Source organism: Oryx dammah, unplaced genomic scaffold (genome assembly GCF_014754425.2).
Source record: "Oryx dammah isolate SB20612 unplaced genomic scaffold, SCBI_Odam_1.1 HiC_scaffold_29, whole genome shotgun sequence".
Lineage (NCBI taxonomy): Eukaryota > Metazoa > Chordata > Mammalia > Artiodactyla > Bovidae > Oryx > Oryx dammah.
In genome coordinates this window covers 72101674-72114182 of record NW_024070213.1, presented here as the reverse complement: position 1 = coordinate 72114182, position 12509 = coordinate 72101674, and the positions used below count along the sequence as shown (strand labels likewise).

General features: G+C 36.6%; 1 protein-coding gene across 2 annotated transcripts in view; it reads left to right on the top strand.

Annotated features, from left to right (window-relative positions):
* The first annotated feature begins 397 nt into the window (after positions 1-397).
* Positions 398-12509, top strand: part of MDM1 (Mdm1 nuclear protein) — a 29144-nt gene continuing 17032 nt past the window's right edge. For both annotated transcript variants that reach the window (XM_040233405.1, XM_040233404.1), the window contains exons 1-7: positions 398-544; positions 1573-1687; positions 4464-4837; positions 5932-6066; positions 10536-10703; positions 11981-12084; positions 12166-12265. In XM_040233405.1, the coding sequence (XP_040089339.1) occupies positions 527-544; positions 1573-1687; positions 4464-4837; positions 5932-6066; positions 10536-10703; positions 11981-12084; positions 12166-12265 (1014 nt within the window). In that variant the 5' untranslated portion in view covers positions 398-526. The remainder of the gene's footprint in view (positions 545-1572; positions 1688-4463; positions 4838-5931; positions 6067-10535; positions 10704-11980; positions 12085-12165; positions 12266-12509) is intronic.

Here is a 12509-nt window from a genome sequence, read left to right as displayed (position 1 = left end):
ACATTCGGTTCTGTCATACACGTTGGAATTAAAAACACACTGTGCTGTTTATGACGTCAAGAATCGGGGCCCAGCGAGGTCGGTGACTCAACGAATCCCAGCAGTTAGACCATTGTTGCAGAGTGGCCCACAAACTAGACGCCATCAAGATCTCCTCAGGACGAAGCTCCCGCGGGGCCCCGCCCACTCCGGGTCCGGGAGCCTCATTGGCCGGCCTTCCGCCCGCCACTTCTACCAGCCCGCGGGATTTGGCTCGGGAGGCGGGCGTTTTCCTTTCCGACACTAATTGGTCGAATCTTAATGACGGCATGGGGTTTTTGGAGTCTCAATTGGTTCTTAGTCTTCAGAATGGGCGGGGAAAGGCAGAGCGACAGGGCTCAAGGAGGGAATCGCGGAATGCGCCGGCGCGTAGTCGAGGACGCTGGGCCGAAGCTTTTGCCTGGGAACCTACTGTTGTCGCCCCGCCCCCTCGAAGCTTTTTGTCCGGTTAACTGTCGGGGTGGCGGGGGCTCCAGCTCAGGCCGACATGCCGGTGCGCTTCAAGGTGAGGACGGGGTCCCCGGGCCCGAAGCCTGATGGGGGGAATTAGGGCGGCGCGGGTGCGGCGTGCCGGAGCCTCACTGGCTTTCTGGGCCGCGCCCCTCGGCCCCATAGAACCTGTCAGCTCCCGAGGCTGCCTGTCACTATCCCGGAGGATGCTCATCTCCTCTTACCTAGCCCCTCTCCGCTCACACTCAGTTCTGAGTTATCGAGTGGAAGAGTTAGATGGTTTGAGATGGATTTATTTGGGGCGGGAACGGGGGAGGTGCTCAGAGGCGTGTACATAGAGGGCACTTTATAATGAGAACTGTGGGGGCTTCAGATTGGGGCACCTGTGGACCACATCATAGCTTAGCATTTAACTAACACCCGTTCCCTTTAAAGCTTCAGAGCGTTTTATGTCTTTTAAAGGCTTGAGAAATGGGACCCTGACAAGATTAAAGACAGAGTATAAGAAACACATTATTCATAATCATGCATTTCTTTAAGGTTTGTGGATAGTTTCTGATTGGTAGCTGCCATGATCAAGTATGCAGCGTAACAGTTGACCACAGTGCTCCACAAGGCCCGCAGTCTTCTTTTATCTTGAGGGTTTGTATTCAGAATGGGAGGGAATTTGTCTTTTCTTGGTTGACTTTACAAAACTTCACAAGGAACTACGCATACTATTGCAATATAATATTGTGTACTCGGTGAGAACTTCATTAGTTAGGATAATTATAGTGATGAGGATTTAAATTGCCACCCATTTTCAGACCAAAGCTCAAGCTTTTGATTCCAACATCCCGCAAAAGGGTAGCCATTCCTAGTAGCATCTGCCTCAAGTGGTTGTGAGGATTAAGGTTATAACACTGAACTGCTTAGCGCAGGGTTGGGTAGATATTAGGAGCTATTATTAAGGAGCTCTTCTGTGTTTAATTAGTCTTAAGTATTTCCACTCTTTTTAGAGGTTCAGACATGATTTTTACTTATATATACTTTAAAACAACTTTCATTAATTACATTGTACTTAAATTGTACTTTGCATTACAGGGGTTGAGTGAATACCAGAGAAATTTTCTGTGGAAAAAGTCGTATTTGTCAGAGTCCTGTAATTCCTCAGTGGGGAGAAGACACCCATGGGCTGGACTTAGATCAGATCAATTAGGTGAGTTGAACAATTAGTTGTCATTATAACTTGAATAAACCTTGGGCAAAATGATTAAAAATCTGTGGTTTCCCAGAGTGTGATAGAAGCAGAGAGAGACAGACTGACTTGATTCAACCTGCTTACTTAATTCTCCCTTACTAGAATATAAGATCTCTGAGAACAGAGCTCTGTCTTCACCACTGTGTTCTTGCCCAGTACCTAACGTAGGGCCTTGGCACATTCTAAAGCTTATTAAAACTCTCTCTTTTTTTAAATGAATGCATAAACCTGGGTTTGAATCCACATTTGCTGTGTGACTTTGGACAAATTGGGCCTGTTTCACCAAGCGGGACTTGGGAAGCCCCTTGCACAGGATTGTTGGGAGTGATGAATGAGATGTTCCTGTTAAGGGCGAGGTGCTTATACACAGATAGTGCTAGGTGCTCCTCCTGTGACCCCTGTGAGAGTACAGATGTGTAGGATATAATTTCCTCCAATCTTAGATGTTTGAAGCCAGGAAAAGACTTAAAGAGTGGGGTGCCAAGTCTGGAAACTAGTAAGAAGAGCATATTTCCAGGATTAGGTTTGGAGAACAAAGGGAAGAGTGGACTAGAGTGGGTGGTTCTTCTAATATTCCTCTGAATTGTCAGGCTCCTTTGCCCAGAGCCTGGCCTCAAAGCCCGAGTGTCCCTGCATCTTAGGCAGGGTGGTGCTCATAATCCTCTCCAGATGACCAGAATTCCACAAATTTGAGGCTCTATTAGATTAAGTATCCCAACATAAATCTCTCAAATGTAGCTAAGCTAAGCCCATTGAGGGCCTTAAGGGATATTATGACACTGGCGAATTGGTTAACCATATAACACTTTAGCTTAGATCAGCTACATTTGAAAGGGTGATGATGAAATGAGACTATGGGAACAGAGCCCCTTTGAAGTATGATACCTTAATGAGAAAGGAATGTCTAGGGGGAGGGGCAGAGTGGGAACTCCAGGTTGTTCAAAAAGAAGGTGGAAAGCTAGAAAGGAACAGCAGCAGTGTTACCTGAAACTGGCTAGACATTCTCTGTGTCTTTTTCCTCCTAGTGTGTGCTGAGAGACAAGGGTGGACCACTTGAGAAGCTTCCCTTTTCATTTTGCTCTTCTTCCACTAGCCCTGCTCTGTTAAAGAGGGACGCCTAGGGCAGTGGTCTTTAAGTATTTTTGGTTTCATAACTGCTAAAAGAATTTAGAAAATCTATCTCTCTTCACATTTTAAAGTTGATATTTAATTTTTTTAATAAAAGTGTAATGAACAGTACAATCAAAGGATATATTTCTGGCTTATTGTGCATACACAAATATCATACATGTTTTATATGTATTATGTTAACTTTGGAGCTGCTAGTTTAGCTCAGTTTACAGTAAGTGTTCATCATTTAATTGGTAAAGTCAGTCCTCATTGGAAAATTAATCAAATAAAATTAGAATTATTTTCCATGAGAAGAAAGTCTTAACTTTATTTTTTGGTTCATATAAGTGCATTAATATGCATATATGCATTTCACATAATGAATCTTACACTTGAATTTTAGTTTAAGATAGGTAGATGGAAAAGGCTTGGAGCTAGATAAAATAAGGTACTGTTCCTTTTGTTATTTCTGCCTTATTTGCTTTGCTGTTAAATATTCCGCATCAGGAGTTGTGCTTTCTTGAATTGTTCCTTTGTTTGTCCTCCCCACCTATGACAGATTTTTTTTTTTTTTTGATTCCATAGGGTGGTTGAGAGGCTTGTGTTTCTTTTGTAAAGTGGGCAAAGGGTGATTATGAAAGAAGCGGTGAGAAGGGAAACTACAGATGGCAGATGAAGCCCTTAGGCAGATCACTGTCAGGAAGTGGCACATATGGAAGTGAGGATCTGGAAAATGATTCCTTTAAGCTGCCGTTTCTTCACCCCTCATCTGGATGTCTTTATATGCCTCCAGACATATATGCATCCAGTGTGAAGACTGTGGTCTAGGGGAGACACGCACAAGTGGAGACTTTGTGTCCAATGGCCAAAATATCCATGGTAGATGCTAAAGAGCTCTGATTTTAGCTAATGCCAGATTGTCTGTCCACCTTCCCTTCTCTTCTAGTCTTAATCTTTCTTCTCCATCCTACACTGTCTTCTTTCTATTTAAAGAATAGCTCCAAACTAGGGCAGTATCTCAGTGGCTGTCATTCTGCAGAGCTCCTCTTACCTGGGAAGAAGGTTAAGTTTTTTGGGCATTTGCTTTCCAGAGAGAAATATAGAGAAATAGTATCTTAGCTCTGGTTCAAAGGGTTCATTCTCTTTAACCTCTCAGGAAGAACTCAAGGCAGATATAGAGCCAAGATCTAGCATAATGACATCTCATCCCTTCTCATCTTAGTCTGCACTGCATAAGAGAAGCTTTGTGAAAAGTTCCAAATTTTGACAGTACCAGGGCCCATTGTTCTGCTAAGTAGCACAGGAAAGTAATTAGAAACGGAGGCAATACATTCCGCCTGGCTTGCCAGTTCCATCACGTTGCAATTCTAGTGACTTGTGTTAGGATAACTTGAACATCATGACCCCAATTTAAATTAATGGTCAAACTTTTACTATTTCTTTAAAGCAAAATTAGAGATTTTACATTGAAAAACTGTACTTTTTTTAAATTCTGTAACTGGAAGGATATTGTGTATCTCAAGTGAATTTTAAATTCCATTTCTTCTCTCATACATGTGATTCAAAGTTGTCTTTGTGGCTTTATGCTTTGGTTTCTGCTAATTTTGCATATTATATTTTGTAGGAATCACAAGAGAGCCAAGTTTTATTTCGAAAAGAAGAGTCCCTCATCATGACCCACAGATTTCAAAATCTCTTGAGTGGAATGGAGCTACCTCAGAGAATGATGTGGTCCTATCACCAGAAACTGGGGCTCCCAGAACACCAGAATCACAGGAGGCAGAACAAACAGAAGATGCTAACCAAGAAAGACTTCTTCCAGTAGAAGCCTCCAGGGGTCCCAAGAGAACCAGATCTCACTCTGCAGACTCTAGAACTGAGGGGAATTCAGATATTGTAGAAAATAAGGAAGATGTAAAAGCAAACCACGTACCAGCTAATGAAAATGTGGAGCTGAAACATCCTACCAAGCCTCTTTCAGAAAATGTAGATGATAGGGTATGTGTATTCACTGTATTTCTTTTCAGAAGCATAGAATTTTCTATAAATTTTATCATTTCAGTAATATTACATTTTGTTGCTTAATTTTTTTCTGCTGTTTTCTTGTTCAAAGTCTGTAGAATAGACTATAAGGTGATAGTTGACTTTAGTTATTATGAATTAGTTCTATTCTTGACAGTTGCCATTTTGTACTGATTATTTTCAGATATCCCTTCATTGGGAAGACAGTCTGCCTCTGGATTTCATTTATCATATATCAGCATCTGAGTCCTAAGGGAGAGATCAAGTTGAGACAGAGAAGGGGAGTAGGTTATTACTTCTGGCAGGGATGGTGAGCTGACTTATACCTAGGCCCTGTTCAATTTCTTATTGTATACCAGAGATAAAAAAACAGCCTCAGGTGGCAAAATGCAAAAGAAAGGAGGGGTCTGGCTGGATCTCAAAAGATCTTGCAGTTTGCTCTCTTATGTCACAGCTGGCCTGTGGAAGGCCCCTGCAAGCACATAAGCAGAGGCTGTGGGGCCCTGTGCAGACACCTCACTGCCTTCCACGGTTTTCTCCACTCTACTGCTTCCTCCCCATTTCATGTCTACCACTGACTGGAACTGCAGAGACGCATTTAGAAGTGTTGGAAAACCAGGGGACACAAGGGAATCAAGGGAGGTAACATGTAAGTCTGATGGGCAGGGGAAGAGGTGTCCCAAAAGCAAGGTGTGGATGAGGTGATGAGCTGTTATTTCTTACTAGTAGATCCATTTATGAATAATTGGTAGGAATAAACTGAGAAATGTTTCCTTTTTCTGGGATGCATAATTCCTTGACAGTATTAAGAAAGGAATTTTAAAGAGTCACAATTTAAAAGGAACATTACTGATTGGAAGTTTGCTCTATAACAATGTGCATATGGTTAACAGTACTATACTATACACTTATTTTGTTAGGAGTGCAGATTTTTATACTGTATGTTTATATTATATTTTTATATTGAATTGTATATATGTATGTTTATTTTAAATTACAGTTAAAAAATAAGTTTGAATAGAAATTTTTAATAACTTTGAATGTTCTGTTTTTTTTCCCTCCCCCAACAGTTAGATAGACTTCTGCGGAAGAAAGCTGGATTGACAGTTGTTCCTTCACATAATGTCTTGAGGAATTCTGAATATCAAAGGCAGTTTGTTTGGAAGACCCCTAAACAACCTGCTCCAGCTTTTGCAGCCAATCAGGTAGTTTAATGGATGCAATACATTTTTGAGTGCCATTATCTAATCTAGTGTTGCAGTTTACATAGAAAGAAATTAGATAGTAGATCTGGAGGTAGGTTCTAGAAAAGTGAAAATGAGAGTTTTGTTAAATCATCCTGTTACTTCTGATTTATAGCAGTAATATTATACTGTCCTAGGCTACTGATGATCATTGTTGCCAGATCCATCACATATACTAAATATGAGACAGGGTAATGAAAACTTGAGGACTGGTAAGTTTTTGCATGCTGTGAATTTTTTTACTTATTAAAAAATTATTAAGTTGGTTTTATTCTACATGTTGGTTTTATTCTACATATTTATTTCCATATGTTCTCCAGGTTCATCCATGTTGTAGCAAATGAAAGGATTTGCTTTTTAAATGCCAAATAATATTCCATTTTCTTTATCCATTCATCTGTCCATGGACACTTAGATTGATTCTGTATCTTGGCTTTTGTGAATACTATAATGAGCATGGCAGTGTAGATTATCTAGAGATACTGATTTCATATCCCTTGGATATATACCTGGAATAGGGTTGCTGGATCATATGATAATTATATTTTAAGTGTTTAAGTGTTGTGTTTCATTGACTAATATATTGCAAGTTTTCTGCCTAAGAAAGGCATAACTGCTTTGGATATTTACTTTAATAAGTAAAATACAGGTTGAGGTGATGCAAGATATATAATTTTGTCTTTATATCAAATGAGCAGTAATAGAATTGTCAGTTTGTGTTTATAAAATTCAAAAGCTAAAATGGTAACTAGAAGTGATATTAAGTTTCATTGTATTCTCACACAGTTTTAGTATTGGGCTACCATTACTAAAATATATATATTTTTTACTACTATAATTCTCTAGAAAGTTCTTAGCTCTTAACTCTGATTTATGTTCTTAACCATATTCCTAGGTGTAAGTAGGAAATACTTCCATTTAGAATATCCCCGAAGGTTCATGGCAGCTTAGTCTTTTCTTTCTCACTCACCTGTGTACTTTATACATCCCCAAAGACTGAGAGGATAATTAGATTCAGAAAGACAATAACATGTCATCTTATACTAAGATAATATTTCCACTGTTATAAATTATAGCAGATTTAGGCTTACTTGTTATTCAGTTTTTAAAAACCTGAAATATATATAACATTTTAGGAACACAAAAAATAACCTAAAGCAATACATTCCCTTTATAAACCTAGTGAATAGAATCAATACTTCTTTTGCTGGCTCACAAGTGTTCTTAGAAAATGTACCAGAAAATACAGCCTGAAAATTGTGACTGTTTAGTTTTTATGGACTATAAGCTAGAGGTAATTCAAATCAAAGCCCTATGGACAACTTTTACATATTTCAGTGAAAAGCATTGTGTAGAAATGTTCTTTTTATAGTATCAGAAGTATAAGTCACTAGCAAATACCTTTACTATTAGCTTTATTGCTGTCATTCAGTGAAGACTTGACATCTACCCTCTTAGCAAATTTTCAGAGAATTTTTTGTAAAGAAATGTTCTGTTAGTTAAAGTGTATCAGCAATTTCAGGTCTGTGGATTGGAGAGTTGTGTGACAGAAATTTTTTCCATGCTTGTTGATGGGGAAATTCCTAAAGGAGCTATTCATTTCTGTTTTATCAGACACTTGTTTTCTGAAAGGATGTCTTATATATAAAGGAGTAAGAATAATTTATGGCAGAAAAGTTCTTGAGATTATACTGTACTTAAAAACATATACTGTTTGGTTTTGAAGTGTAGGTGTATTATTCAGCATTATGAAGCAATTAAACACCTTATTTGAACTCCATATCTTTTCCATTACTTTCTTTGTAATCAGTGGCAATATACCATAAAATGGAAACCATATCATGGAATAATAGGGATAAAAGGAAACATTTATAAATAGAAACATGATAATTACCTGATTTTTTCCCCTTGCTTCAGGCTAAAATTAAGTAAGCAAAGGAAAAAAAATGAACAAATGCATGTCAGATATTGAAAATATTAAGAGTATTTTATTGTTGCAGGAAGAAAAAAGTTGATGTCAAGGAGGAAAAAACCTGTAGAGCTGACAAAGTTGCTTTGTAAAGCTAATGTGTATTTTCATGTGATTAAAATCTGCCTATTTTACTTATCCTATTGCCAAACGGAGTGGTAGGGAACTTTGGGGAGAAAAGATATGATTCATTATTTCTTTTGACTTAAGTATTATTTTGATTATAATAACTATTACTCAGAACATAGTAATGAGCATCGAAAGTTGACCTTTGGATTTTCCTTCCAGTTTTACTGAGGTATAATTGAGAAAAATTATGTAATTTTGATGTAAAACATAAAGTTTTGATATATGCATTCATTCTGAAATGATTACTACAGTCAAGCAAATTAACACATCTGTTGCCTCACATAGCTACCATTTTTTTTTGTGTGTGTGAATGTACAACACTTAAAAATACTTGACATCTACCCTCTTAGCAAATTTTAAGTATATAGTACAGTACTGAGTTCTTCCCTGGTGGCTCAGATGGTTGAGTCTGCCTGCAATGCTGGAGACCTAGATTTGATCCCTGGGTTGGGAAGATCCACTGGAGAAGGGAATGGCTACCCACTCCAGTACTCTTGCCTGAAGAATTCCATGGACAGAGGAGTCTGGTGGTTTATAGTCTATGGGGTTGCAAAGAGTAGGACACAATTGAGCGACTAACACTTTCACTTTTTTCACAGTATTTTAACTGTAGTCATGCTATACTTTAGCTCTCCATAACTTATTTATCCTGCATAGATGAAACTTTGTACCCTTTGACCAACATATCTCCATTTACCCCCTCTCCTAGTCCCTGGCAACCACTATTCTATGAATTCTTTTAGATTCCACCTATAAGTGGGATCAAACCATGTAGTATTTTTGTCTTTCTGTGCCTGGCTTATTTCACTTATCATATGTTCTCCAGGTTCATCCATGTTGTAGCAAATGAAAGGATTTGCTTTTTAAATGCCAAGTAATATTCCATTTTCTATCCATTCATCTGTCCATGGACACTTAGATTGATTCCGTATCTTGGCTATTGTGAATACTATAATGAGCATGGCAGTGTAGATTATCTAGAGATACTGATTTCATATCCCTTGGATATATACCTGGAATAGGGTTGCTGGATCATATGATAATTATATTTTAAATTTTTTGAGGACCCCTCATTACTGCTTTCCATATGAATTTACATTCCCACAAATAGTGGACCAGGGTTCCCTTTTCTCTGCATCCTCACCAATATTTGTTATCTTTTATATTTTGTTAATGCCCAGTCTGTCGTATGTGAGGTAAAGTCTCATTGATGTTGATTTACTCCTTGATGATAAGTGATACATTCATGTACCTGTTGACCATTTATGTCTTCTTTGGAAAAAAGTTCTTTTGCCTATTTTTAATCAGCTTGTTTTTTTTCTATTCAGTTTTATGAGTTCTTTATTATTCTGAATATTAACTCTTTATCACATATGATTTGCAAAATTTCCCATTCCATCAGTTCAGTTCAGTTCAGTCGCTCAGTCGTGTACGACTCTTTGCGACCCCGTGAATTGCAGCACGCCAGGCCTCCCTGTCCATCACCAACTCCCAGAGTTCACCCAAACTCTGTCCATTGAGTTGGTGAAGCCATCCATTCCATAGGTTATGTTTTAATTTTGTTGATGTTTTCCCTTCTTGTATGAAATGTTTTAGTTTGATGTAGTCCCACTTGTTTATGATTGCTTTTGTTGCCTTTGTTTTTGGTGTCAAATCCAAAAAATCATTAAGATCCATGTCAAGGAGCTTAGCCTATGTTTTCTTTTAGGAGTTTTATGGTTTCAGGGCTTACATTAAAATCTGTAATCCATTTTGATTTAATTTCTATATATGGCATAAAATAATGGCCTAGATTCATTCTTTTACATGTGGCTATCCAGTTTTCTTAGCAGCATTTATTGAAGAAACCCTTTCCCCTTTTACATTCTTGACTCCTTTGTCATGAATTAATTGATCATATATGCGTGGGCTTGTTTCTGGACTCATTCTGTTCCATTGATCTATGTGTCTGTTTTTATGCCTCTTTACCCATTTTTTAATCAGGTTGTTTCCTGCTATTGAGTTCCTTAATTTCTTTAAATATTTTAGAAATTGACCCCTTACAAGATGTATGCAGATATTTTCTTGTACTCAATAGTTTGTCTCTTCACTCTGTTGATTGTTTTCTGTAGAGAAGTTTTTTTTAAGTTTGACACAGTCCCATTTGCCTATTTTTGCTTTTGTTGCAATGGCTATTTATTAGCCATGTGAAATGAAATTATAGTCGTATATAATTTTCCCTTTTTTGTATCCTGATGATTAAACTTTATATGTGGAATGCTTTAAGCAATTGAAGTTCTAAGTTCTATATATTTAACAAAAAAAACTAAACTAAAGTAATTTTTGTTTTAAGGTTTTCCACAATAAAAGCAAATTTGTTCCACAATTCAAAGGTAACTCGGTCATCCATGAAACTGAATACAAAAGAAATTTTAAGGGCTTATCCCCAGTGAAAGAACCAAAATTAAGAAGCCATTTGAAGGAAAACGGAAATTTTGAAACAATATCTCCTGAAAAGAAGGTATTTGTCAATTCTTTTTTTTTAATTTATTTATTTTAGTTGGAGGCTAATTACTTTATAATATCACATTTTCTTTTACTTACCACCATTTGCAACTTTATAAGTTTCCTTTTACTTATCACCATTTGAGATTTTTGTTTTTAGCTAGTTCATTTATTTGTTTGTTCACTTAATGTCAGATGTTCATTGAGCTGTTGGTAGAAGCCAGGCACTGGTAGGTACTGAGAATACAATTATAACCACACTAAGCCTTAAGCAGCTCTTGGGCCACGAGCTTTTGTTGCATGGGGTAGACAGAGATGTAAATAATTAAGTATAATACAGTGCAACGAATGCTTAATAATACAGCAGGTAAGTCTGCTATGCCTAATATCAAATGATTGGCCTTACAGTAATGTGAACTTCAGGGGTTACAGTGGTGATAGAAACACATACTTCAAGGGAAATTAAGACAGAAATACACATACACACATGTTATTTTAAACTAGAGCTTTAGTATACCAAGTTATAGCCAGTATAATTCACACGACTTACCTCAATACATACAAACACCTACTTCTGTAAAAAGTTTATAGCTGTTTGAGTTGCATCATCAGGTTAAAACTATTGTAAATTATAGGTAAATCAGGGATAGGTCCTGTTTTTAAATCTCCTGGAATGTCATACCTATTTTATGGATTCTAAGAGTGAAAACTATATGACTAAAAGTAAAATTATATATATATATAATAAAGATATTACAGTTATATATGTATTATAAAAATCATACATATATATTATATATAATATATGTGTATAATAATTATGATACTTTTTTATTTGGACTTACGATATTCTTAAAGAGAAAAAGAATTGTTAAGTTATTCAGTAAAGCAATGTGCTAACTTACTTTTTGGGACCTTCCATTTAATTATTGTAACAATTAAGTGTAGATTTAGAATATCAAAGGAAAATATAAGACCAATGTTCAAAAGGTAGTTGAACATCTAAATAAGTAACCTTGACATAATTAAAACATTTTTCCTAGCCAAATATGTAAAATTTTTACTGTTAGAAAATGAAACCATATCCTGAGCTATATACTTCAAGAAACTAACCAGATAGACTAGTTTCAAAACTTGCTGTTGACTTGTGATTTTTGCATTATCTTAGTAGTAAAATCTTAGTTTTAAAAGCAATTATAATTCAGTATCCAAGTATACTTTATGACATCTGTATTTTCACTTTAATGTATAACATAAATGAAGCATGAAAAGTTCAAATTATTTTCATTTTAGTGTAATAAAACAGATGATCCTTTAAAATCAGAAGGAGAGATGGAATCAAAAGACTCAAACCAGCCTAAAAAGAAACTTACTCCTTGGAGACATCAAAGGCTTGGGTATGTATTTTGTAAGAAAAATGTCATAGTATTTAGCTGATCAGCATGGTGAAATATTTACTCTCATTTCATTTCTGTTAGGAAGGTGAATTCAGAATATAGAGCAAAATTTCTGAGCCCGGCCCAGTATTTATATAAATCTGGGGCTTGGACACGTGTGAAGGAAAACATACCAAATCAGGTGAGTATATAAACTCAGTAAACCCACATTTTCTCTGATACTACTTCAGTTTAATTTCAATAGTTTTACTTAGTAGTAGAGACTACATTTTGAAGATATATGATGCAGTGATAGCACCAGAAGTATCAGTTGGATATTATTTATCAGTGTATTTACTTTTTTAAAAAAAATACCAACTAGCTCCTTAGAGATTAATTATAAGGTCTTTAAAGTTAAAAATGTTTTAAAAATCAACTATTTTTGT